Source organism: Carettochelys insculpta, chromosome 2 (genome assembly GCF_033958435.1).
Source record: "Carettochelys insculpta isolate YL-2023 chromosome 2, ASM3395843v1, whole genome shotgun sequence".
Classification (NCBI taxonomy): Eukaryota; Metazoa; Chordata; order Testudines; family Carettochelyidae; genus Carettochelys; species Carettochelys insculpta.
The window spans coordinates 217,428,923-217,453,327 of record NC_134138.1 but is presented as its reverse complement, the minus strand read 5'-3'; the positions used below and the strand labels follow the sequence as shown (position 1 = coordinate 217,453,327).

The 24,405-nt window shown below is 46.2% G+C and overlaps 1 protein-coding gene across 9 annotated transcripts in view; it reads right to left on the bottom strand.

The window, feature by feature from the left end:
• The window catches only part of OSBPL3 (oxysterol binding protein like 3), a 135,479-nt gene that overhangs the window by 60,107 nt on the left and 50,967 nt on the right, over window positions 1-24,405 (bottom strand). For all 9 annotated transcript variants that reach the window (XM_074984616.1, XM_074984612.1, XM_074984611.1 and 6 more), the window contains one exon: window positions 12,130-12,370. In XM_074984616.1, coding sequence (XP_074840717.1) covers window positions 12,130-12,222 — 93 coding nt within the window. In that variant the 5' untranslated portion in view covers window positions 12,223-12,370. The remainder of the gene's footprint in view (window positions 1-12,129; window positions 12,371-24,405) is intronic.

Below are 24,405 nucleotides of genomic sequence, written 5' to 3'. Positions count from 1 at the left end.
ACATTAAGTGTGTTTATCAATTACAAGAGAGCAGAAAACACAGGCAAGTCCATTATCTATCTTCCAGAATACAGAATAAAGTTTTGTGGAGGACATTTGTGCAAATAACAATTCTTGAAGAGATACAATGTGCAAAGTATTTTCAATTATTATTGATGCAACCCAAGACTGGTCTCATAAAAGAGCAAAATAAAAAAAAACAAATAACCTTGGCTGATCTGAAGAAGTGGTTCTGTCCCATGAAATAAATTATATTTTTAGTCTTTAAAGTGTACAGGACTGCTTTGTTTTGTGATGAGGCAGACTAACATGGTTACCTCTCTGAGACGACTCAAAGGCTACGTCCAGATTGAAAAGATCCGTCAGAAAAAGACACACAAATGCATCGTGCATCTCCTGCCAACAGTTCTTTCAGAAGAGGCTTTCCCAACATTTGGCCCAAGGAAGACCGGGATGTCAACAGAAGGCTCCTGGAGTGGCAGACTTCTGTTGGGAGACTGGAGCCTGCAATCTAAACACAGCCATAAAGAACAGACAACCTTGGTTGTCTGATGTGTTAAAATGGCAGGAAGTTGAATGGTTTCAACTGAAGAATGATTTATTTTGTTTGATAATTTCATAAAAAAAACCTGGAAAAGAAATCACTGCTCGTGTATTAGAAATCCTGGAAGGCCTCAAATTAAATTTTCAAGGCGGCACTTGCCAAGCATATGACAATGGATCCAATATGGCTAGTAAATACAAGCGGTCCTTCTTGATCAAAATACAAATTGTATTTTCTCCAGTTGTTGACGTTGATTGTGCTGAATTATACACAACATTATACAACACTTCAGTAACAGTCCTTGAAAGAGGGAAATTCTGAAGCAGAACCTGCCCATTTCCCTTTATGGCATGTCCAGGATGAGATGGTCAGCACAAATGGTTGGTGTTAAGCCAGTTGCACAGCATCTGGGCTCTGTGAGAAAGGCTTTAAGCAAGATTGAATCTCTTACACTCACAGCATAGGCTCCTACTGAGCTTAAGTCAATTCAGAAGGATACATGCAAATATGAACACTTTTTTATGGCGTCCACACAGATGAAGCTGCTGAAAACGATCCACAAAACTAATCTTACAACTGACACACACTGGCCTACATTAGATTTTGAGAGGGATAACACTGAACTTCTTAAAAATATTCAAAAGGTTCATGATCAATGGTTTGCAATCCTTTCTGAGCCCAAATCAGTAGCACATAGTACTTTAATCCCCAGAAATGCACGATTTTGAGTTGCGCTTAACTCTCATTAACACAAGTTAAGCACAACTCAAAATCCCACTCACCCTGGCCCTGGCTCAACACCCCCTGCCCCAGTTCAAACCCCTCTGCATGGCCCTGGTTTACTCCCAACTTGCGTCCAGCTCTGGCTCAACACCTGCAGGGCTGCACAGCCTCAGCTCACATCCACCCCCCTCCCCCGGCCCTAACCCACCTCAGACTTAACCCCCTCGTCTCCCTACCCACGGCTCCAACCCACTGCCAGGCTTAACCCTCCCCAACTCCAGGACTTACCTTTCCAAAGGAGCTCCAGGTGCTCCTGCTGCTTCCCCAGCTGCAGAACGTGCATTCCGCAGTGGAAAAAAGCCCACCCTGACTTAAGCAAAATTTGAGTTATGAGAGCATGTATGGGAACACAATCCTTGCGTAATTCAAGGGACTACTATATTCACATTTCATCTTAGCTTTCCACCACTTGCAGCTCAACTTGTTGATCTGCTATGGAAAAGCACTACAAACTCCATTTTTTTTTTAATTATTACTATTATTGACTCCATCAAAACTGGTCTTACACATCAATTTGAGTCACTGCAACAAATTTATACCCTTTTTGGATTCCTTTGGGAGTTCAGCAAACTAAGTGATGAAGATCTGAAGAGTTTCAACAAAGATACAACAAAATTTCAAGCGATTTCTATGATGAGAAAGACATCTTCCTGAAATACACACATTCCACCATCTTTACATTCAGATTGCAAGTCAAAGAACTTCTCCAAGAAACAGTCAATCTCGACTTGTCGACTGTATCACAATTGGATTACATTTTTTTTGTCAGTCTCCCTGCATTCAGTGGCTTCAGGTGAATGCACGTTCAATGTGTTAAAACAAGTGAAGAACTATCATCAATCTACAATGGGACAAGAGGATTTGAATGGGCTTGCAATGTTTAACATTAACAGTGCTGTTGCATGTAAATTAGATTTTTTCCTCAATTACAAACAAATTTGCACACAACAAAGCCAGAAAAGCATTCCTAAAATGAAGAGTTTTGCTTGCAGTGGAAACTCGCAGTTCAAGTAACATTTTTGATATACATGCCATTGGTATAATGACTTAATTGTTAATAAATGTCTCAGATGTTCACATTCATATATCTTTTTGGCTGTAGTATGATCCTGGGATGAAAAGTTGGGGGGGCTGGAGCAGGGGCCTCTAACTGAAAGCAGCCCGGGCCTCTGCCATTCTCTGAGATGGCCTGTGGATGGGGCCACAGAGGTGAAGAGGAAATAGAAGAAAGAAGCTCATCAAACTGCATCAAATTGGAGGCATAAACTTGTTTGCAGAAACTCAAGTAAATACATTGAGAAGCAGGGGCAAAAGCCACCATTGACCCAGGGGCAAGATACAGGGTGGGGCCCTGCTTTGCATCCCCAGAAAGGGCAGAGCCTCTGGCAGGAGGGGCAGGGCTGAGGGCCGTCAGTCCTGAGCACTGCCCAGTGTTATGCTCTGGGCTCTCCTCCCCTTCCCTCAGGGCCACATGAAGCAGCAGAGTGATGCTTCTGTGGCATTTCAAAGGAGCTCAGGCTCCAGCCACCACCATTGTCACAGTAGCAGCAGGGGTGGCCAGGAGCTCTGGGTCCCTTTGAAAGATGGGGGGCCCCTGTGCAACTGTCCCCCTTGACCTCTCCTGTTTGCGGGCCTGGCATTGGAGAACAGCATGCACTTAGGGCTCAAGGTGATTGTTTGAAAGGCTTTAATCAGCAGAAGGTCTTTTCAGAGCTCATACTTTGCCAAATCTGAACAACAGTCAGAGACGGCATCAGCTATCTGGATCGGCAAATGCAAGAAAATGCTTTAAAGGATCACAAGGCTTGTTTGAACTTTGAGATATGTAGCAACAGGAGAGGGCAGCTTCTACAGTCCCCCCTGTGCTTTGGGTGAGAGGTGGATGATCACACAGCCACTAGCAGGTTCTTCTCCTACACTAATAAACAGGAGCAGACACTCAGAGGCTCCAGAGATCAAATAACTCCCAGATGAACCCTTGATTTCATTTTAGAAGACGCAACTTTCCCTTGATCTGAATCTTCTATCCCTTAAGTCACACCACTCTACACAGAAAGGAGATGTGGCTTGCAATCTGTCCACAACTTGTCCCATCTCAAGAGGGGAAAAAAGGGTCTTTGGCCATCTGCTGCTAGAAGGAGCTACTGCAACTAGGCAGATCTGTTCAGCCAATGTTCCTACGACAAAGGCAAATAAATCACTCTGGCTTCTTTGTTCTAATCTGTCTAAAATAGCAGAGGGGGAGCATAAGATTCCTTCATAGTTACAGGCAGCATTTACAGCATGTTCACTTGCTGCCTTTGGCCCCTTTGGGAGCTCCAAATTAAACTTATGTTTGGAAAAAGAGAAGTTACTCACCGTAGTAATGGTGGTTCTTCGAGATGTGTCCCCGTGGGTGCTCCACGTTAGGTGTCGGGCTCGCCCCGGCACCGCAGGTCGGATCTTCCAAGCAGTTTCTGCTGGACCGCGCATGCACCGGTGTGCACCGCTCCCTTGCGCACTCCCGGCCACGTGCACGATCCGGTCCCTGCCAGTTCCTTGACCAACCGCCTCAGATGCTCCTGCAAAACACTAAACAGAGATCCGAAGCGGGGAGGATGGGCGGGTGGTGGAGCACCCACGGGGACACATCTCGAAGAGCCACCGTTACTACGGTGAGTAACTTCTCTTTCTTCTTTGAGTGTCCCCGTGGGTGCTCCACGTTAGGTGACTACCCAGCAGTAACCCAAAATAGGAGGTGGGTAATCGGATCATGTGCAGCTTGTCCCCGAGAGGACCGCTGTCGAGAGCTGGGTATCCTCTTGAAATACTCTGTGAAGGGCGTAGTGCTTGGCAAAGGTGTCGTAGGATGACCAGGTCGCCGCTCTGCAAATGTCTTTTAGTGCAACGCCCTTGAAAAAGGCTGTTGATGCCGCCACCGCCCTAGTGGAGTGAGCCCTGGGCGGGGCCAGTAAAGGAGTCTTTTTGAGTTCGTAGCACATTTTTATGCAGGATACAATGTGCTTCGAGTCTCTCTGCGAAGAGAGACCTTCTCCTTTTGATTTGGGAGCGAGAGAGACTAGGAGTCTATCCGTTTTCCGGAAGGACTTAGTCCTGTCTATATAGAAAGCCAGCGCCCTCCTCACGTCCAGGAGGTGTAGGCACGCCTCTTTGTTGGAGTTATGAGGCTTTGGATAACGAGGGTAAAACTATAGGTTCGTTAATATGAAACTCTGAAGAAACTTTGGGAACAAAGGCTGGATGCAGCCGTAAGGTTACCGCCTCCTTGGAAATTACTGTGCAGGGTGGCGTTGCCATAACTGCCGCAAGCTCGCTCACCCTGCGAGCTGATGTGATTGCAAGAAGGAAGGTCGTCTTTATCGTAAGGAGAAGGAGGGAAACCGTGGTTAAGGGTTCAAATGGTGGTCCCGTTAGCACATTAAGCACCAGGTCCAAGCTCCACGAAGATGGAAGCGGTTTCCGAGGTGGGTATAGGTTTACCAGCCCTTTGAGGAACCTGGTAACCATGGGATGGGCAAACACCCATCCGATTTATATAAAACATGGTGGAGGTATTGTCTGTACTGATCCTGACTACTTGCCTTGTATATGGTCTCGAAAGTGTTTGCAGGCGTTAAACACTGCTCTGAGCTCCAGTATATTTATGTGCAGTGACTGTTCCGTGGAGGACCACAGTCTTTGCGTCACCTTTTCGCCCATGTGTGCTCCCCACCATATGTGGGGGGCGTCGGTAGTGAGAAAAACAGATATTTGTGGTTGGTGAAAGGGCACCCCTGTTAGCATGTTCTTGGGGTTCACCCACCATTGCAGGGATCTGCGCACCTCTGTCGTGGGCGACACCACCCTGTGGACAGTGTGTGCTGCCGGTTTGTAGACGCTCGCCTACCAGTGCTGTATGCTGCGCCTATGCAATCGGGCATTCTGTACCACAAACGTTGCTGCTGCCACGTGGCCCAGCAGCTGTAAGCACGTCAGAACTGGCACCGTAGGGCTGAAGGTGATGACTTGCATGAGGGAACCAATGGCGCGAAAGCGGACATCTGGTAGATAAACCCTTGCTGTGATGGAATTTATATGTGCCCCTATGAACTCTATGTCCTGTGCGGGGTCTATCTTTGATTTTGCCAGATTGATGACCAGGCCCAGCGAAGAGAACATGTCTGCTGTGACGCGTATCATGCGAAGTACCTCCTCCTTCGGGGCCCCTTTCAGTAGGCAGTTTTTTTTTTTTTTTTCTTCTTCTTCCAGATATGGGAATATAAACACCCACTGTCTGTGCAGGTAGGCTGACACCACTGCCAAGGTCTTGGTGAAGACTCTGGGGGCCGAGAAGAGGCTGAACGGCAGAACCGTGTACTGAAAATGTTCTTCGCCTACCATAACCCAGAGAAAATGCCTGTGAGCCGGGTGACTAGTTATGTGGAAATACGCGTCTTGTAAGTGGATGGCTGCGAACCAATCTCCATCGTCCAGTGCCGTAAGTATAGAGGTGACTGTGATCATCCGAAAGCGTTGCTTGCGCAAGTACCGGTTGAGGCCTCGAAGATCTAGGCTGGGCCTCCAGCCTCCTGTCTTTTTCTCTGTGAGGAAGTATCTTGAGTAGAACCCTTTCCCTCGGAGTTGCTCCGACACTCTTTCCACTGCCCCTGTAAGCATAAGATGGCCTACCTCCTGCTTGAGTCTCGCTTCGTGGGAGGCGTCCTTTAGGTGGGGTCTGGGTGGAGGTCGTGGCGGTGGGAGCGACTGGAAGGGAATCGCGTAACCCGTGGCCATGATCTCCAGTACCCATTTGTCTGTGGTGATCTTTTGCCACTGGTCGTAGAATGGTCGGAGGCGATGGTGGAACAGTAGCTTTGGATGACATTGCGCGATGGTAGCGATAGTGCAGCCCTCGATCTGTGTGTCAAACTTGTGGCCTTTGGCCCTGCCCCAAGGACGCACGGCTCTGTTGAGAACGTCGCCTGGGAGTTCTGTACTGTTGGTGCTGTTGATGTCGCCCTTGCTTGTAGCCCCTGTGGTACTGGGGACGCTGTGGTTGATACTGCAAACAGCTTCTGCGTGTCAAAGGGGAGATCAACGATCTTCGCCTGCAGATCCCTCGGGATACCCGATGTCTGGAGCCAGGACTCCCTGCTCATGACCACTGCCGTAGCTGTTGAGCGTGCTGCCGTATCCGCTACGACTAGGGCGATCTGAACTCCCGTCCTCGAGGCCGCATAGCCTTCTTGCACAATAGCCTTGAGCACTGGCTTCTTGTCCTCTGGAAGCGAGTCCATGAGGGAGGTTAACCTAGAGTAGTTGTCGAAATTGTGGTTCGCTAGATGCGCTGCGTAATTCGCCACTTTCAACAGTAGGGTGGAGGAGGAGTAGACCTTTCTGCCGAACAGCTCTAGTTTCTTGGCATCTTTGTCCGTTCCCCCTGTTTTGAACTGAGACATTTTTGATCTCTGTTGAGACGATTTTACCACCAGAGAATTTCGTTGTGGGTGGCTGAATAGGAACTCCATGCCCTTCGCCGGCATGAAGTATTTCTTGTCCGTTCTCTTGTGGACAGGCGGAATAGTTGCAGGGGTCTGCCATATCGTGGTGGCGGACTCCAAGATTGCTTCGTCAAGCGGTATGGCTATTTTAGAGGAGGCCGGAGGTCTCAGATTTTTAAGGAGCTTATGGTGCTTCTCTTGCACCTCTGCTGTCTGGATGCCTTGCGTGAAGGCCACCCTTTTAAACAGCTCTTGGAACTGTTTGAGATTGTCCAGAGGATGGACGTCCCCCGGGGCCGTAGCCTCATCCGGGGAGGACAGCGAGGAACCGCTAGGGTACGCCTCTCTGGACCCCTCCGGGTCCTGTTGACGGTGGTACATCCACTCACTAGAAGCTTGCGAGGGAAAATCCTGGGGTTCCAGAACCAACTCCCCCTGAGATATTCGAGTCTCTGTCCCCGTTCGCGATTGCCCTTGGGGATACGGAACCATCTGTGGGGATCTGTCCCTGGTAGTATGCCTATGGTGTCTATGCCTCGCATGATAGGGGCGACCATGGCAACACGGGCACTGCTCCTGGGATGGTGACCTGGACCACTCCCTTGGTGCATACCCCCTATGTCTGGGGGAGCGAGATCTTCTGGAGACATGGGATGCTGGAGAGACTGATTTGTGATAGTACTCAAGTGGCTCTAAGCACAAGAACGGGAAAGGTTGTCCAAGTCATGGGGAGGCTGGCTGTAGAAATGGAGATGCGGGCTCCGGATAGGCTAGGAGTGACCCCTGCCTTCTCGTTGGAGTCCGCAGCACGAGCGGAGGGCTCAGAGAAAGCAGCTCTGCAGCCCTGTCTGGAGAGACACTGCGGTGCTGTGTTTTCTGTGCTGCCTTTCCCCTCCCCTGTGGGGGTGGCTCTGCCCCCTGATGCGTCGGGGATCTCGGCCCCATAGTCTGCACCGCGCTCGGCACGCTCCTCAGCAGTGCCGCGTGGGCGGTCTCCCCCGGTGCCTGCAGGCCACGTGCCTGTGCGCTCTGTGCCGCCGGTTCCCCGGGGGTTAGTGCCGCTGTTTGCGGAGCCGCCGGTTCCGGCGCTTGCTTGGCCGCCGCCCTGCCCGCGGTGCGGGGCAGCTGTTTGATCATTGGAGGGTGAACCTCCGCCACGTGCGTCTCCGCGCCGCTGCCAATCAGCTGTAGCTGCGGCTGGGGGCTGTGCACTCCACCCGTCCCGCTCGCTGTTGCTGCCAGCAGGGATCGGGTTGGGGAGATTTTCCTCCGTTTTTGCGCTGATGGGGTTAGGGACGTGGCTTTCCTTTTATGGGCCCCGGAGGGTCCCTCCTGCTGCGGCCGCTCCGGCACGTCTGGCTGGAGGGCCTTGTCGAACAGCAGCATTTTCAGCCGCATTTCCCTGTCCTTCCTTGCTCTGGCTGTTAACTTGGCGCAGAAGGAACATTTCTGAGTGACATGGGATTCCCCCAAGCACCTTATACACTGACTGTGCCCATCAGACGCTGGCATCGCCTCGCGGCACGACTCACGCTTCTTGAATCCTGAAGAGGACATTGTGGTGAGTCTTTGAGTTGTTAATAGGGTACTTAGCACCTTCTCTGTGCTTGTTCCCCTCTTGGATAAAGCCTGCCGTGGCAGGAGGGCTAATGGCCCTAGGCTCCTGGCCTCCGGTGCTCTGCTTGTTACTAGGATTGGAAGCTTTGAATTCCTTCCCTTTCTTTGTTTTTTTTTTTTTTTGTTGTTGAAAACAACAACCGACTAACTTAATCTAAGACTGAAGAAACTTTAAAACAATTAAAAACGTTAAATATGCTAACTCTGGCTGTAGCCTGAGCGGATTCCGTCTGCAGCCGATGGCGGTTAAAGAGGAACTGGTGGGGACTGGATCGCGCACGTGGCCGGGAGCGCGCAAGGGAGCGGCGCGCACCGGCGCATACGCGGTCCGGCAGAAACTGCTTGGAAGATCCGACCTGTGGTGCCGGGGCGAGCCCGACACCTAACGTGGAGCACCCACGGGGACACTCCAAGAAGAATCTCAGTTACATTTTAAAAAGCCAATAGCAGCAGTACAGTCAGTGTCCAGAGTGGGGGTGTGCGCAAAAAGTTGCAGGATGCTGCAGAAAGCAACTGTTAGAACAAAATTTTACCAATGTCAACTCAGAATGAGCAAAACCATCATCATCTCTGACAGCAGTAGGTTAACTCCTGCTGTCTAGGTCAGCCACAGAACAGGTATGAAGGCCTTTGGTCTCAAGGACTGTTAACCTGGCATTACATAACCAAAAAAGATCCTTGATTTTCTATAACAGCACACCAGAAACTGCTCAAGGCTATCTTTTGTTTCTGGGGGGAAAAAAATGGAGTAACGAGTCTGACTGGCTCACAGACAGATGCTTGTTCTTGCAGCTCCTTGACTGTAACCGATGAGTGCGCCAGACTTCCTTCTAGTATAAAACCAAGTCACATGTCTTAAAGTGCCAAAAATAGAAAGCTCCTCTGTGGAGGATAAGATTTTGCACCAGCAGCAACTAAAGCATTTGTTATGGTTCAGACACTGGGCAAAAGTTACTGAATTTTCTTTTCAGTACAAGATTTACAATATAGGTGTATCTCCTTTTTCTTACTGTATCCACGTATCTCAAGTGGATTTGTTGATTCCCCCTCTACACTGCTTATTTTGAAGATGTCAATGTGAAACTTAAAAAGTTCAGGGTTTTTTCCCCTCCCTCACAAATATGTAAAATTACGGCCTAACGGTGTATGTTATATTGAAGTACCATGCAGAGGCATGGCAATGGAAATCACTCCTCACCCACTGCTGATGCTTAAAGGTGAAGGTCAGTCCCATTTTGTCGGAAGGGATTAATTTGTCAGTGTTTTCAGGGTCATGCTGCCCAAAACAGGCCACTAGGAGTAGTGAGGGAAGGAAGGGTGTTCTAGAAGGAAAGTTCCACAGTACCACTTAAAGCAATCCTTCAAGCCAGACCGGCTCTGGTCTGCATCAGAGAGATCTTTACGCAAGTGTCACCAGCACCATATGCTGCTCTGCGGGGAGGACCAGTCACACTACCTCAGACTAAAATGCTGTGATCCAAGAAGGTGCCCTAATTCTACCAAGAGCACAATACCCACACTCCCAAATAAACTCCCCTTCTCTAGGGCTTGCGTGAACCTGCAGTAGCACTCCCTCCTCGCCCAAGCTTGAGGAACTAACACCACGTACCTCACCACTTCACAAAATGCCTGCCAAGACCCCCTTCTCTCTTATGCTGTGTAACAGCCTCTTTCCGCTTAATCTGATTAGTGGTATGTCCCCGCCTGTGAGATCAGCTGCAGGCACTCTGAGGCAAAGGGGAAAGAGGTGGCCAGACAACACAGTCTTGATATAGCCTGTTTTGAAGGAGTGCAGTTCTGACTGAAGCCGATCAGGAAGGGGCACGTGGGTGTGCACGGGGGGGGGGGGTGTTGGAGGAGGAATAAAATTCCGCACTAGAATGGAAGAAGAGCAGAGTATCAAATGATTAGACACAATATTCTTAACCTCCCCACAGAGGATCTGAAACTGTGAGCTGTAGTTTTGGGGCTACTTTTATTATATTTGTTATGATTAGTACTATTATTAAGAATAATAATACTTTGTCGTTGGTCTAGGGCTCTACTAGAATCTTTTTCTGATAGTTCTATGAAACTATAGGAACCAAAAATCAAAATACTTTGAGAAAAAAATATGTTCCTGAAAACAAACAAACCAAACAACCAAGCAAGCAAGCAAGCAACCAACCAAACCAAACCAGCAATGTAAATGCAGTAAATTAAGTAAAATTGCACCAGTAATAGAGGAAAAAAACTAAATACCCAATAAAAATTATCAGTTTCTTTCATTACAGAATTGGTGTTATCTGTAGAGCTAGGGAGGGCAAGAATGTAACTGATGTCTGGATGGAGGCTAGGACAGGAATGCAGTAATTATTCACCAGTTAGAAGGCTTTGGCAATTAGTAACATGATGTGTATTCTGTCAAATCGGATTAACAGCTCAATCCATTAGAGAAAACTCCCCTAATAACTCAGCCTCAGAAATTTCTACTCCCTCGTGTGTTAGCCCCACCATTCCTCCAAATAACTTTAACCCTGGCTGTTATCAGAGTCAGGACCATGTTAAAGAACGAATGAGCAACTTTTGGGAAGAGTTGTCTCCTTTCTTTGCTGGGTTCCCTCACTCTCTCGGGGTGGGGTGGGGATGGAGGACCAAGACAGATATCTTAGAAGCCACTGACATTGAACTATAAATAAATGACTCTCTCCTCACTGGCACCAAAACAGAGAATGGTTCACATTTCTGCTTAAATACATAGCAGCACATCTACTCCTTCTGAGGAGCTCTACAATGTGTAGAATACAAGACTCTTAAGTCCAAGTGTCTGTCTTTGCAAGTGCAACAAAAAAAAAAAAGACATTTTCCATATCATTGCATTCCACTTCTGTTGACCTATCGCAATGGACAATGTGGAAGCTTGAATTAAGGTATGCCAACTCGAGCTATGTCATTAACATAGCCGGAGTTGCATAACTGAATTTGACCTGGCTTCACTCATGCGGAGGAAATATTGGTTCCAGTGAACATCAGCGTATGTTTTCAGCGAGGCTGTACAGCATGGCGTCTGTTTCCTCAAGGAAAAATAAAGTTGTGCTTGGACATATGCACACACTCGCTTTACATGGTCAGACACCTCTGGGCATGCTTAAAAAAAAAAAAAAAACTATTACTTTAAAAAGCAAATCATATATGATGTGTGTTTCAAAGAATTTTTTTGGACAGGGGTTATATGCATTTATTAGGGACTTTGGGTATCACAGCAACAATCTGCACCCCTGGGCAGATTTTCAGTATTAATACTGACAATATATGCTGATAAAGAATGTTCCTAACAAATATTTCTCTCCCTCACTCACACCCCACTGAAAGCTTGAGCGGGCAGCATCTTATAAAATGTTACCACTGGGATGGCTTCTTGTAGGGTAGATTTAGGGGTTCTGAGCACCCAACTACAAAAGCCAAGAAGAGTACCAGTCTACAGGCACACAACATCTAGAGAGAGTGCACAGTATTAACTGAATTCCCTATTGCCCTTTCCAATGTTATAAAGTATCTGCTACTCAGTAATGTATGTTTATTTCACTTGACTGAAGACAAGATGCTGCCACTGAAAGAAAGATCAAGCAACTGCACAACAGACCATTAAACATATAATTGTGTTCAAGGTCACTGTAAGTCTGCCCCTCTCCCCCAGCAAATAGGAGCTAGCGATTTTTACTTTACCTGTCGACTTCCCTGCTTGGAGGAGCAGCTGCTGGTACTTCTTGAAGGTGACAACACCTTCTGGGACACACCTAGGCTCTTTTCTTCACTCATGATCCCAGAAACAGTTTGTGTCAACTCAGTTAGAACACCAGCTGAAGGGCATTACACAAAGTGAATTGGAAGATCTGGGAGGGAAAAGCAAGACTCATTGTTCCTCCATATGCATTCCAAAGGCATCCTCAGGGCCCCAAGGAGATTCCTAAGAGAAAATAAAAAACAGGAATTTAATGAGAATCAGATATAGTCCATGTTATTTGGAAATATGAGTCAAGAAATCATAATAAAGCTCTTGGTAATGCAGTTGGACTGCATTGCTGTAGTTAGAAAGTAACTGAACAACTGCTTTAGGATAATTTTCAAAAGTCAAAGAGAAAGAACAAAACCTGTGAGTTCTTACTGATTATTTTAAAGTCAAGATACCATCTGGGTGCTTATGAAGAACACAATTTAAAAGCAGCACCAAGCATCACTTTACAGATTAAATAATCCCAAACCGTAAACAAGTATATTACACATCCCCCAAACAAACTAACAAACAAAGGCTATTACATAAAAACAAGAAATTCACAGAAAGTTAGGAAAGAACAGAACCATTATGAACAGTTTGGAGAAACTAAACTTCTTACAAGAAGGGAATCAATGGAACACACAATTAGCCTCCTGGGGTCCTTGAGAATTTAGTTACAGTGCTCATTCAGTGCCAAAAGCTGCTTTCATTTTTTGCAAAGGGTTGTACAAACGTAGCTGCTATTTACAGGTGGGCATGACTAATCATACCTGGAGCTCCAAATCTGCAACTATGTCACTTCTGTTACACACTGAATGGCAGGAAGGTTAACGAATAGCTTGTTTAATAACAGTGGTGGTTTCAGTGTATGCAAAAAACCAGGGTGGAAACCCCGAATGACAGATTTGTAGTGTTGGCAATGGTTGCTATGGCTACAGCTTTTCAACACAGTAGACAAAATGGTCATATTTTTCAAAACCTGAAAAAAAATATTGTGCAAATTGTACATGGCTTTAGACTTGGCTGCTTGTGGACAAAGCAGCCTAAATTTCCATGCTAGGAGGAAGGGCTTAGAAAAGTAAAGAAGTTTCTGCACTGGGGAGGAAGATTTTTCTTGCTGATATAAGTGGATGTGATTCCATTGCACCAAATAAATTATTGCCCTCAATAAATAGTTGTGCCAGCTTAAACTCCAGTAGTAAGTTAGTCTCATTGTGCAAAGAGTAGGGTTGTTTTTGTTTTCTTCTAAAGGTTTGAAAAATATATATTCAGAGGCAGGATGGGTTAGAGCAAACCTAGTAAATGGAGAGGGCCTAAGGCACTTATTTTTAAAAAGAGTCCAAGCTTCCTTTTTGAAAAGCTAGTTCTTTAAAATAGGTGTCCAAATACAATCAGACACAGTGCTGTCTTCCCCAGATCTTCAAACGATACCTCTCTGTGTGGCTATAAGCCAGAATTTAGATGTTCTTATCAAAGGATCTTTTAAAAAAAAAAAATTATTTTCTCAAAGACAATTTATAGTAAATCTTCTCTTAAAGCTTCTACCAAAATACTGTTTTCCCCCACCCTCATCTAAAACATGGTATTTTTCTTATTAATTCACCTTATGCTGAAATGCAATACTTATCTTAAAAGTTACCACAAAAATAGCACTCTTTCTTTAAGGTCAAAATAAAACAACTGCTCCATCACCTGCCCACCCTTCCCTCCCCAAGACGGTATGGCTCAGGCATTTGCTAATTATCAAGGAGTGGGGGTTGGGGGAAAAGAGACTTTCCCTTTTATGTGACGACTTCATGTATTAGCCAAATTGACAGTGGCTGACCATTGTTACTGTACGAGGGGGCCGTCCATCCCATTTTCAGAGGGACAGCCCTGTATTTCAGGCACCATTCTGGTGTCCCGATTTATTTCGCAAAAGGGGCTAATTGTCCCATATTTCATAGTGGTTCACCAGCTTCCCCCACCTGGGGTAGGTGGGATCCAGACTGCACAGCAGCTCAGCTGCTTGCCCAGCTCCCCCGCTGGAGCTGAGCTGGGGACGCAGGGGTTGGGGCCAGGGTGTGTGAACCGGGGCTTCAGTGGGTTTGGATCTGGAGCCTGGGGTGGGGGTTGGAGCAGGGGCCGGGGCCCTGGGGCTTGGAGTGGGAGCCTGGATTGGAGCCAGAGCTGTGGGGGCTGGAGCCAAGCCGCTGGAGCCGGCAGGGTGAACCATGGCTGCTGCAGTTGGGTTGGAGCCAGAGCTGCTTGGCTTCCTCCAGCTGGGAGCCGGACCTGTGTGGCCGCGTGGGCTGCCACCCACAACTTGGGGAAGCCAGGAGCTTTGCTGGTGTGGTGTCAGCCCTGTTCCCAGTACCCCAGATAGGGTGACCATGCATCCCGGTTTGGCCAGGACGGGGGTCATTCCCACATTCCGTATTTGGCTGGGAGAAATATGGTCACAATATACTGGAGCTGCCTACAGGGGGGACTCAAACCTAGGACCTCTGGAGCTTCATGCAGACACTTCTACAGCTGAAACAAGAGGCCAGCTGGCTCTCAGCTCAGGCTGTAGAGGACACTTATTCCTTCTCTGTGAAGTGGTCTAGGTACCACTATAGTGGACAGTTAACCACATGCAGGTTTGTGGGTAACACTACCATCAGCATCAACAATAGTGAGTTGATGAATATGAACCAATACGGCACATAGAACAACTGTGTGGCGAGCTACATGACAAAACTGGGCGTGGGCCATACCATTTCACTACTCATTGAACAGCTTTGACTTGGGAAGCTGCATTCTGAAGAAATTAGGTTCTCCTGCTCTTATTTTGGTGACATTTGCCCCCTGTGCCATCTCATAAGTGTTTCAGATTTTAACATTTGTACAGCTCACGTTAGCTTCGTTTTAAATAGTTGACTCCCAGATCACACAAAATGCGTCTTTCCTGATCTGCTTCCTGCTCTTTAGTAAAGCAAGATTTCTTTTAATAAGTCGTCTTACAAAGATGGCAGTTTCTCTTTGCAAGCAGATGCTTGAAAAACAAACCTTCAATCAAGGCGTTTGAAGCTGATTTAGGAGAGAAAAAAAAAAGCCACACGTTATTCACGATCTTCTCTACTCCCACTAAAGTCCAATGCAGGAAATGCTTTTCTAGCACTGACTGATCACAGAGTGAATGTTGCCCACTTGAAGTTTCCCAGACCTCTGGTTTGAAATTATCACTCTAACTTCACTGTGAGTTGGCTGACATACTTGTAAAATTACAAAGTTTATAACAGGTCATGACCACAAGCAGGTTCTAATTTGCAAAGTGTACTGAGAGTCTATTGAACCATCACTGTCAGGTCCCAGCCAAGATATTCTGAGGCACAGTAGACCTAAATTCTGTGGCAAGGGACTGATTCCACCAGACTCCTCGGTTTTTTGCACATTAAGTCAGCAGTTTTCTGTGTGGTATTAAAAAATAATGCAAACAAAACCCACATATTATTTTGTAGGATAAGTGTTATACTGGATGTCAAACCTGTCCCCAGATATTTGCCTGGAATGAACTAAAGTGCTTTCACATCTACCGATCATCTATTTCACTATATAAAAATTAAAAACTTTGAAGTGTATTACAGAAAATGATGATGAGGTTGGTTTTAATCTAACAGCCTAATGCAGGGGTGAGCAAACTTTTTACATCAGACCCCCACTTTTCACCTCTGCAATTACCCAGGGTCCCCACAACCTGTAGGAGAGCCACACGAAGGGAGGTGGGGGGAAGCTCAGGATGGGGGATGGGATGCTTGAGAAGGGGGTGCTGGGAGGCTCCAGTGGGCCCCCAAAAGGGTAGGGGTGCTGGGGGGGGACCCCAGGAAGTACCTTATCAAGTTGAGAACTTGCCGACTGCCCCTGCCGCTTGACTCAGGATCGGTGCACATTCCGATTGGCCTAGCATCCGTGGGGGGATATGGAGGTGTTCTCTTGGCGACAACAATGGCAGAGGCCGCATGGGAGAAAGCAGAGGGCTGGTGAGGCAGCGGATGCCGCGGGGTCGGGGGGGCTAGGTGGGGGGGGGGAGAGCCAACGGCACTGCACTCCCCTTACAAAATGTCACACCCTCCACTCTGAGTCCCCCCCTTCCCCCAAGTCTAGTGGATTTCCCCAAATGGACAAATAATCTTTAAGCCAAAATAATGGAATACAGTACAAAGATGAGAAATGTTGGTAATGTCTTATTGGAAGAAGATATCTGCACTTCCAAGGGATTACAAGGTGCACAGTATTGCAGGAGGGAAGACAAATCATAGCAGTAGGTATATACTGTGGAACTTCTAGGTTGTCCCTTTGAAGAAAATGCTTGTAGAAGCTGCTCTGATCATTTAAAAAAGTACCAGTTTATTAAACATTAGTGCAAACAAATGTTCAACAAAAAAGTATAAGCAGTCTTGATTTATCAAGACAGGCTTCAACCAGATAGCTAGATTTTAACTCTGGAGATTGTTTAGCTTGTACCTTGACTTCAGCAAGGCTTTTGATATGGTCTCCCACAACATTCTTGTCCATAAGTTAAGGAAATATGGATTGGATCCTTGGACTATAAGATAGATAGAAAGCTGGCTTGATGGTCAGGCCCAACGGGTCGTGGTCAATGGCTCAATATCTGGATGGCAGTCTGTTTCAAGCGGAGTGCCGCAAGGCTCGGTTCTGTGGCTGGTGTTATTCAACATCTTGATTAACGACCTGGATGGGGACTGGATTGCATCCTCAGCAAGTTTGCGGATGACACAAAACTAGGGGGAGAGGTAGATTCGTTGGAGGGTAGAGAGAGAATCCAGAGGAACCTGGATAAATTGGAGGACTGGGCCAAAACAAATCTGATGCGGTTCAACAAGGAGAAGAAGTGTAGAGTCCTGCACCTGGGGTGGAAGAATCCCAAGCATTGTTACAGGCTGGGAACCAAGTAGCTCAGCAGCAGTACAATGGAAAGGGGCCTAGGGGTTATGGTGGATGAAAGGCTGGATATGAGTAAACAGTGTGCCCTTGTAGCCAAGAAGGCTAACAGCATACTAGGATGCATTAGGAGGAGCATTTCGAGCAGATCTAGGGAAGTAGTTATTCCTCTTTATTCGGCACTGGTGAGGCCACATCTGGAATACTGTGTCCAGTTTTGGGGCCCCCAGTATAAAAAGAATGTGGATTTGCTGGAGCAAAGGGCAACAAAAATGATTAAGGGTCTGGAGCGCAAGACCTATGAGGACAGGGTGAGGGATTTGGGCTTGTTTACTTTACAGAAGAGAAGACTTAGAGGTGATTTAATAGCAGCCTTCAACTTCCTGAAAGGGGGCGCTAAAAAGGAGGGTGAGAAACTGTTCTCAGTGGTATCAGATGGCAGAACAAAGAGTAGTAGTCTGAAGTTGAAGAGGGAGAGGTGTAGGTTAGATATTAGGAAAAACTACTTCACCAGGAGGGCAGTGAAGCATTGGAATGTGTTGCCTAGAGAGATAGTCGATTCTCCATCCCTTGAGGTTTTTAAGTCCCGGCTGGACAAGGTCCTGGCTGGGATGACTTAGTGGGGGCTGATCCTGCTTGAAGCAGGGGGCTGGACTAGATGACCTCCTGAGGTCCCTTCCAGCCCTGTGATTCTGTAATCTCTGTGGAACAGAGGCTGCCTACTTAGGTGTTCATACAATGTCTAGCACAAAGGTGTTCTGGTCCATCAGAGGGGTTCCTGAGTGAAACATATATTTATTATAAATTTCCCTTGTCTAAATCCAGCCAAACTCCTTCCCTCAATCCAGTTTTATGGTAGCTAGTCACATTATTTTAATTTGTCTCTTCTTCAAAAAGCTGAAATCATTTAAAGCCAATTTGATAGCTAATAGATAATGCTTGTAGTTAATCAGCCACAAGAAAAGACAGTCACTCTTCTAATCCAAAAGGAAACCACAGAATTAGAACCTAAGGTACATTCCACAAGAATAAGTCACATGGAAAAATATTAAAAGCAAAATATGCCTCAGTGCCAAGCTTGCTCAGCTTCTCATGGAACCAAACAATCATGTCTTCTGTTTCATGAACCTTTGGGCTGACTAATTCAATCCTTTGTTTTAGCAAGATCTTACCTATATTCAGAAGCTGGTCCATGTGCCTTCCAAAAATTCATAAAAATTATCTCCTTCCTGCCCCACCCCAGAAACTGAGTATTCAATGTGAATGTACAATGCTGGAATTAAGTTTTATCCAAGGAGATCTCCAACAGACATCTGTATGAAATATATTGCATATATATATTCTGCACAAATAAATCTGCAAAACAAAATTACATGGTACTAGCAATGAATAAAATTGCAACTATTCATGACTGTACCATACCTTTGATCAACTCCTACTATCCATGTAATGCAATTGATAGAACAACAAGGAGTCCTGTAGCACCTTAAAAAACAAGGTGCCACAGGACTTTGTTTTTGCTGAAACAGACTAACCACAACCACCCTCCTGAAACTGATAAAATGTGCTGAAACTGAAAACACATTGAGAAATATGACCAAATTTACCCCCAGCCAGTCTTCATGAGCCGTAAGAGGTTAAAACATCTTTTTGAGATTCTTGCCTAGAGGCAGGCAGCACATTGCACTATAATGAAGAAGGCCAGCAGAACACAATAGTGCTACATCTACATTACGAGCTAAAATGAACTATTAAAATCAATTTTGTAATGCTGGGTTTTATAAATTTGAATTTGAGCATCCTCACCTTCCCACAGGCTCCCCACATAGTTGACTTATTGCTGCCACACACAAGTTGCCAAACATCAACTGCTGCAGCGCTGTATTGTGAGAGCCTATCCCACAGTTCCCAGAGCCCCATAGTATTCTGGGTATTTTCACTGGTGCAACATGGGAAAAAAACTGCCCACAAGTGGCTGTGGGTATCTGACGACATCTTCCTATATTCCATTTCCCTCATTCCCCTGCCACATTAAGCAAACATTCATTTTTTCAGTCAGACTTTTGCTTGTAAAAATGATTTGCTTTTCACAAGTGAGAAGAAGGGATGGGGTAGAAGAGCGGTTAGAGCATTTGCCTGCTGAACACAATGCTTTTCATAAGAAGGTCTTCCCACCCCAGATCAGTCATCTGGAATGGATTAGCTCGTAACTCCGAAAAGAAATTCTGTATCACTTAAGGCCTGAGCCTAATCAATGGGATTCTTTTCATTGACTTCATTGGCCTTTGGATCAAGCCTATACTGAGGTAATTCTAGAGCTCATACATCTGCTTCAAGGACCTTTGGATCAAGCACATACCGAACTATTGCTTGGTCACGTTTATTTCTTGATGTTCCATAATGTAGAAATGCTACTTAGACATACACTGCAAATGCAAATGGCTCATTAAATCAGTTATGGTTCCTTTGATCACTCCATGCCTCACTTGGCTAACTGGGGTAATTGTAGAGCTAATACCCTGACCTCAGTGGCCTTTGGATCAAGCCCATACTGAGCCATTGCTCCGTCACATTTATTTCTTGATGCTCCATAACCTAGAAATGTATTAAACTGAACGTCTGCTCTCTCAACTTTCGATGGCATTTCCTGAGCCCACCTTGCTGCAAGCCCCCGATTATCGTAGCCGCCCGGAGACACTTCCCCACAGGTGGCAGCAAGCCCCCAAAACTCTTTCAAACCCTTGGAGCCCTAACCGCACGCAAGCTAGGACATGGTGCTTCCAGGCAGCATGGCCAGCACCGAATGGCAGGCACAGCCTTTTATTGGGTCGGGAGCTCATGTGATGTGGCTGAGTGTGGGAAAGACCCCGACTGCGTGGTGCCTGTGGGGGAGGGAAGGGTGATGCGCACAAATGTAAGCCACTGAGGAGTTTCTTGGCCTCTTATGCAAGCATGACCCCTCACAACAGCCTTGCTGCCATGGGGTGTGGCAAGGCAGCACCAGGCTCCAGGCAGCACAGAAAAAAAAAATACCAAGTGTAGAGACAGAACCATGAACCATTTGTACTGGGTAGATGCGCTCACAGCACTAACAGCAATGACAGAAAAACACTGCTCGGACGCTCATACAAACATGATCCCACAGCCACAGGCTTCCTGGTCCTAATGTGAAATTCAAGGGTCTTCCTATTACCTAATTCCTGCACACCCTACAGCAGTGGCCAGAGCAGAGCACTAAGGGGCATTGTAGGTTGCAGATTGGACACCTCTGGAGGCTCATAAATTCGATTAAGACGTGGTGCTTCCACACTAGCCATTAATTGAACTTTTGAATTCGAGATGGACGCTATACCTGTCAGGTACCGACGATATTGTAATCTCAACAACAGTGCTCCCTAAATCGAGCTAAAAGGTATTTACAGTGAAGCAGTCGTGGCAATGTCAAGTTCACTGCCTTAAATTCAAATTTATCTCATAGTGTAGACTTAGCCTAGGAGCCTCCAGATGATCATCTGACAGCTGATGCACAAGATTCATATGGGCTCTTACATAGATTGGGAGTCCAGACGATTATTCTGAAGCTCTCCCATGCAACAAATTCATGAAAAGGTATACCAAAGATAGCCACAGTAGAAGGTGTCTTTGTTACTTTCAGACAGAGGCAGCTTTCTACTAGTAGCAAGACACAGTAGATATGGGAACATATTGGAGAATATAGTTTTCAAATGAGGAAAGCAGGATCTGATATTTCCATCACATCTCACTTCCCCATCTATAGTATGGTGCTTCCACATGATCACTTACGATGTATAATGAGTAGAACCCAGAAATTGTGTTACAATGTAAAATGCTACCACTAAGCCAGGAGTCTGCAACTGAAATCACAAGAACATCCATTTTTTCCAAGTTCAGTTACAAAAAAATCAGTCCTTCAAGAGCCACGACGCATGTGAATACGAGACAGTGCTTAATAATGTTAAACTGTACTTTTAACTCCTGTTTTAAGAACAGCACACATAAAATGATTTGTACAAGTTAGAAAGTTGTTACCCCATCTCCAGACTTCACTCACCTTAGTCTCCAAATTCGCCCCCTATCTCCAAGCATTACCCCCCATCACACAACTACCCCATCCCCAGGTTTAAGCACTCTCCGCCCCAAACTGCACCCCCCTACCACTGGATTAACCCACCTCAGCCCCAAACCCACCCTCCCATCCCCGGGCTTAACCACTCTCAGCTCCAGTTCCCACCCCTATCCCTCAGGTTTAACTCATCAGCCCCAAACTGCCCTCCCACCCCCAGCATTAACCTTCCTTGGCCCCAACCTCTGCCTGCCCCATCCCCAGGATTAACTCGCCTCAGCATGCGCAGCTCCTCCATGGCCACTGCCTTCCCTCCCCCACCCCAGCTGCTCCCTGCCTCCTCCTCCTCCTCAGTAGAGCTTTGCAGAGGCAAATTCGGCCATTCCTTCCCCAGCTCCAGCTCTCCTGCAGGCTTAGCACTTCCCACACGTGCTGCGCAGGCAGCTCCCTGCCCTGCCACAGCTTTCTTCCCCAGGGCTCCCTGCCACAACTGACTGCTCAGTGGCTCCAGAGGCTGCCACCGCTTAAACAAAAAACAGACAAAACAAAAAACAAAAAAACTAAACTCATCTGATTTAACAGCAGGCAAATGAATTTAGTGTTTGTTTAAGCAGCAGCAGCCTCCAGAGCCACAAGAAGAGTCAGCGGCAGCAGCACTTGGAGCTGCAAGTGGCTCCTTGAAGGCTGTGTCTACACCTGCATTCCTTTTTCGAAAGAGATACGCAAATGAGGGACATTGAAAATGCAAATGAGGTGCAGATTTGCATATTAGGTACCTCATTTGCATATTGTTTCAAAATAGTGTTTACACTGGTTTTCTTTCAAAAGAAGCTATTTCGAGATTTGAATATGCAAATGAGGTAACATATATGCAACTATGCCCCTTATTTGCATTTTAGATTCCCCTCATTTGCATGCCTCTCTCGAAAGAGGAATGCAAGTGTAGACACAGCTGTGGCTCTGGAGCAACAGGTTGCCGACTCCTGCACTAAATCCTTCCAGCAGTGGCTAGTTCCTTTTGTTTTTTTGGTATCACTTCTAATTTAAAACTGTGGTCTGGTCTGTTCATTTAATTAATCTCCTCCATTATTTCCCAAGGTCTACTCCATTTTAATCTCTCCCTCATTACAGATTTCTAAAAATGAATTCTCTCTCTGTTTTATTGGGTTAAACAAAACACTCTAGCTCCCATTTCAATAGACGCAGCTTGGTGAAAACATATCTAAAGGTTTACTATTCAGTGCCCTCCCACGAACATGTAACATGGTAGATGCCAGCAAAATATACCCATATCATAGCCTGGTCATGTCTGTGTTGAAACGAAGCCATTTCTCTGATGCTGGAATTCTGGAAACTTCAATGTCTATCAGTGGACAACTGAACAGACTGACTAAGGAGGCTGTGGAAGCTACACTGTTGGAGGTTTTCAAAAAAGCTCTGGATAGCCATCTGTCTTGGATTATTAGCCATAAGAGATCCTGCGTCTTGGCACAGGTTAGATTAGATAACCCTTGCGGTCCTTTCGAGGCTTGTGATTCTATCATTTCATGCCAGAATGTACTGGAAAGCCCTAGAGACAAGGGGATGGGGAAGTCTGAAATTCTGCAGTCTACATTCTGATTTAGAGAGATGAACGGGAGAAAAAAAAAGCAAAGCAGTGTGATTGTGACACAGGTATTCTAGGTTTAATTAAAGATAAGCAAATTACTACCTGGAGATGCTTCTGCCACTTCAGAGAATTGCACATATACAACTTATGAAAGGTGAACAGGTCTCTTAAGTGGTGATATTGAGCATCACACTCAGTAGCAATGTTTACTTTTTCCAGCACATCTGCTGGAGGTAACAATTTGGAAATAGCGAGGGAACATATAGGTTTGAAAAGACAGGACTGTCTACCCTGTGGATTAAATACTGCCAGGCAGAATATCTTCTTCCAGTTCCTGTTCGAACTCATCCACTAAACAGAGATGTAGTAATCACTGCAAATTACTAAAAACATTGACCTTTCAATGAAAATAAATGGGGTGGGAGGAACTTGACAGAGATTTTTAAAATTTTCCCATTCTTTGAGCAGCTCAGGCATCACCTAGGATTTTAATCCTCTGCGACTCAGTATTCCATAGCTTCTTGTCTCTCTTTGCTCTGTTCATTAAGTCTTTTCAAAGCCTACAGATCTTGGTTCTTTTCCATAGATGTTCCTTTGCCCAGAGTAGAGCCTTCCTGCCGGAACACCACTTCAATCAGTTAGGCTGGCTTCTGAGCCAAATAAATACTCCCATCACTGGAAAGTCAAGATATCATTTCTTGAAGTTTTCTTCACTTAGAAGTTACCTCGGTGATACAAGGACTCCAGGTCTATGTCTACACTAGCCTCCCACTTTGAAAGGGGGATGCTAATGAGGCACTCCAATGAATATAGGAATAAGGGGATTTTGAAGTGCGAGGGGCCCTTTCAAAAACGACCCCATGTAGACGAGCCACGTGTGATCGAAAGCGGCACTTTCTAAGTGCTGCAGCCACCATTATGCCAATGAGGTGCTGCATATTCATTGCAGCGTCTCATTAGCATATCCCAAAGTGTCTCATTAGCATCCCCCTTTTGAAAGGTGGGGGCTAGTGTAGACATAGCTGCTGTGTGATTAGACCTTTGGGGAGAACCTCAACTCCCTTTTCCATTGTGATGGACAAATATGCTAAAAGAAGTCCATGCAGAAGTGGCTTGCAGCCACTGCTCCCCATCACTCACAGAGACCCAAAGACATACCCACTTTATGTCCTTTGAGCAGTGAATTGAGGCTTTGCCTCTACTTAGCATTTGTTCTTCATGCAGAGCCTAAGAAAGGCCTCTGAATCATGGTGGTGGTTTTTAGGCACATTATTTCATGAGCTGGATTGAGGGAGCTCTCCTTGTTTCTCACAGGATTTTGCACTTCTCTCCTGGATCTTGACCAAGCTTGGATCAGCCAGCCATCTATGTACAGGAAGATGGAAATGCCCTTTATTTTTGAGGGTGCATGGAGGGCTTGGTCGAAGACAGCAACCTGCAGATACTTTTGGGTTTTTTTGATTTTAGATCCATGAAGTGGACTGAATAGCTCCCCATGTCTTTCTGATTGTCACAGAAGAAACTATTTAAGAGCTCTGAAGCACCTTGCTGGCTCCCCAATGCTGCACACAGCAAGAACGAGGACGTTGCTAGAGGAATTCATCTCTTCCA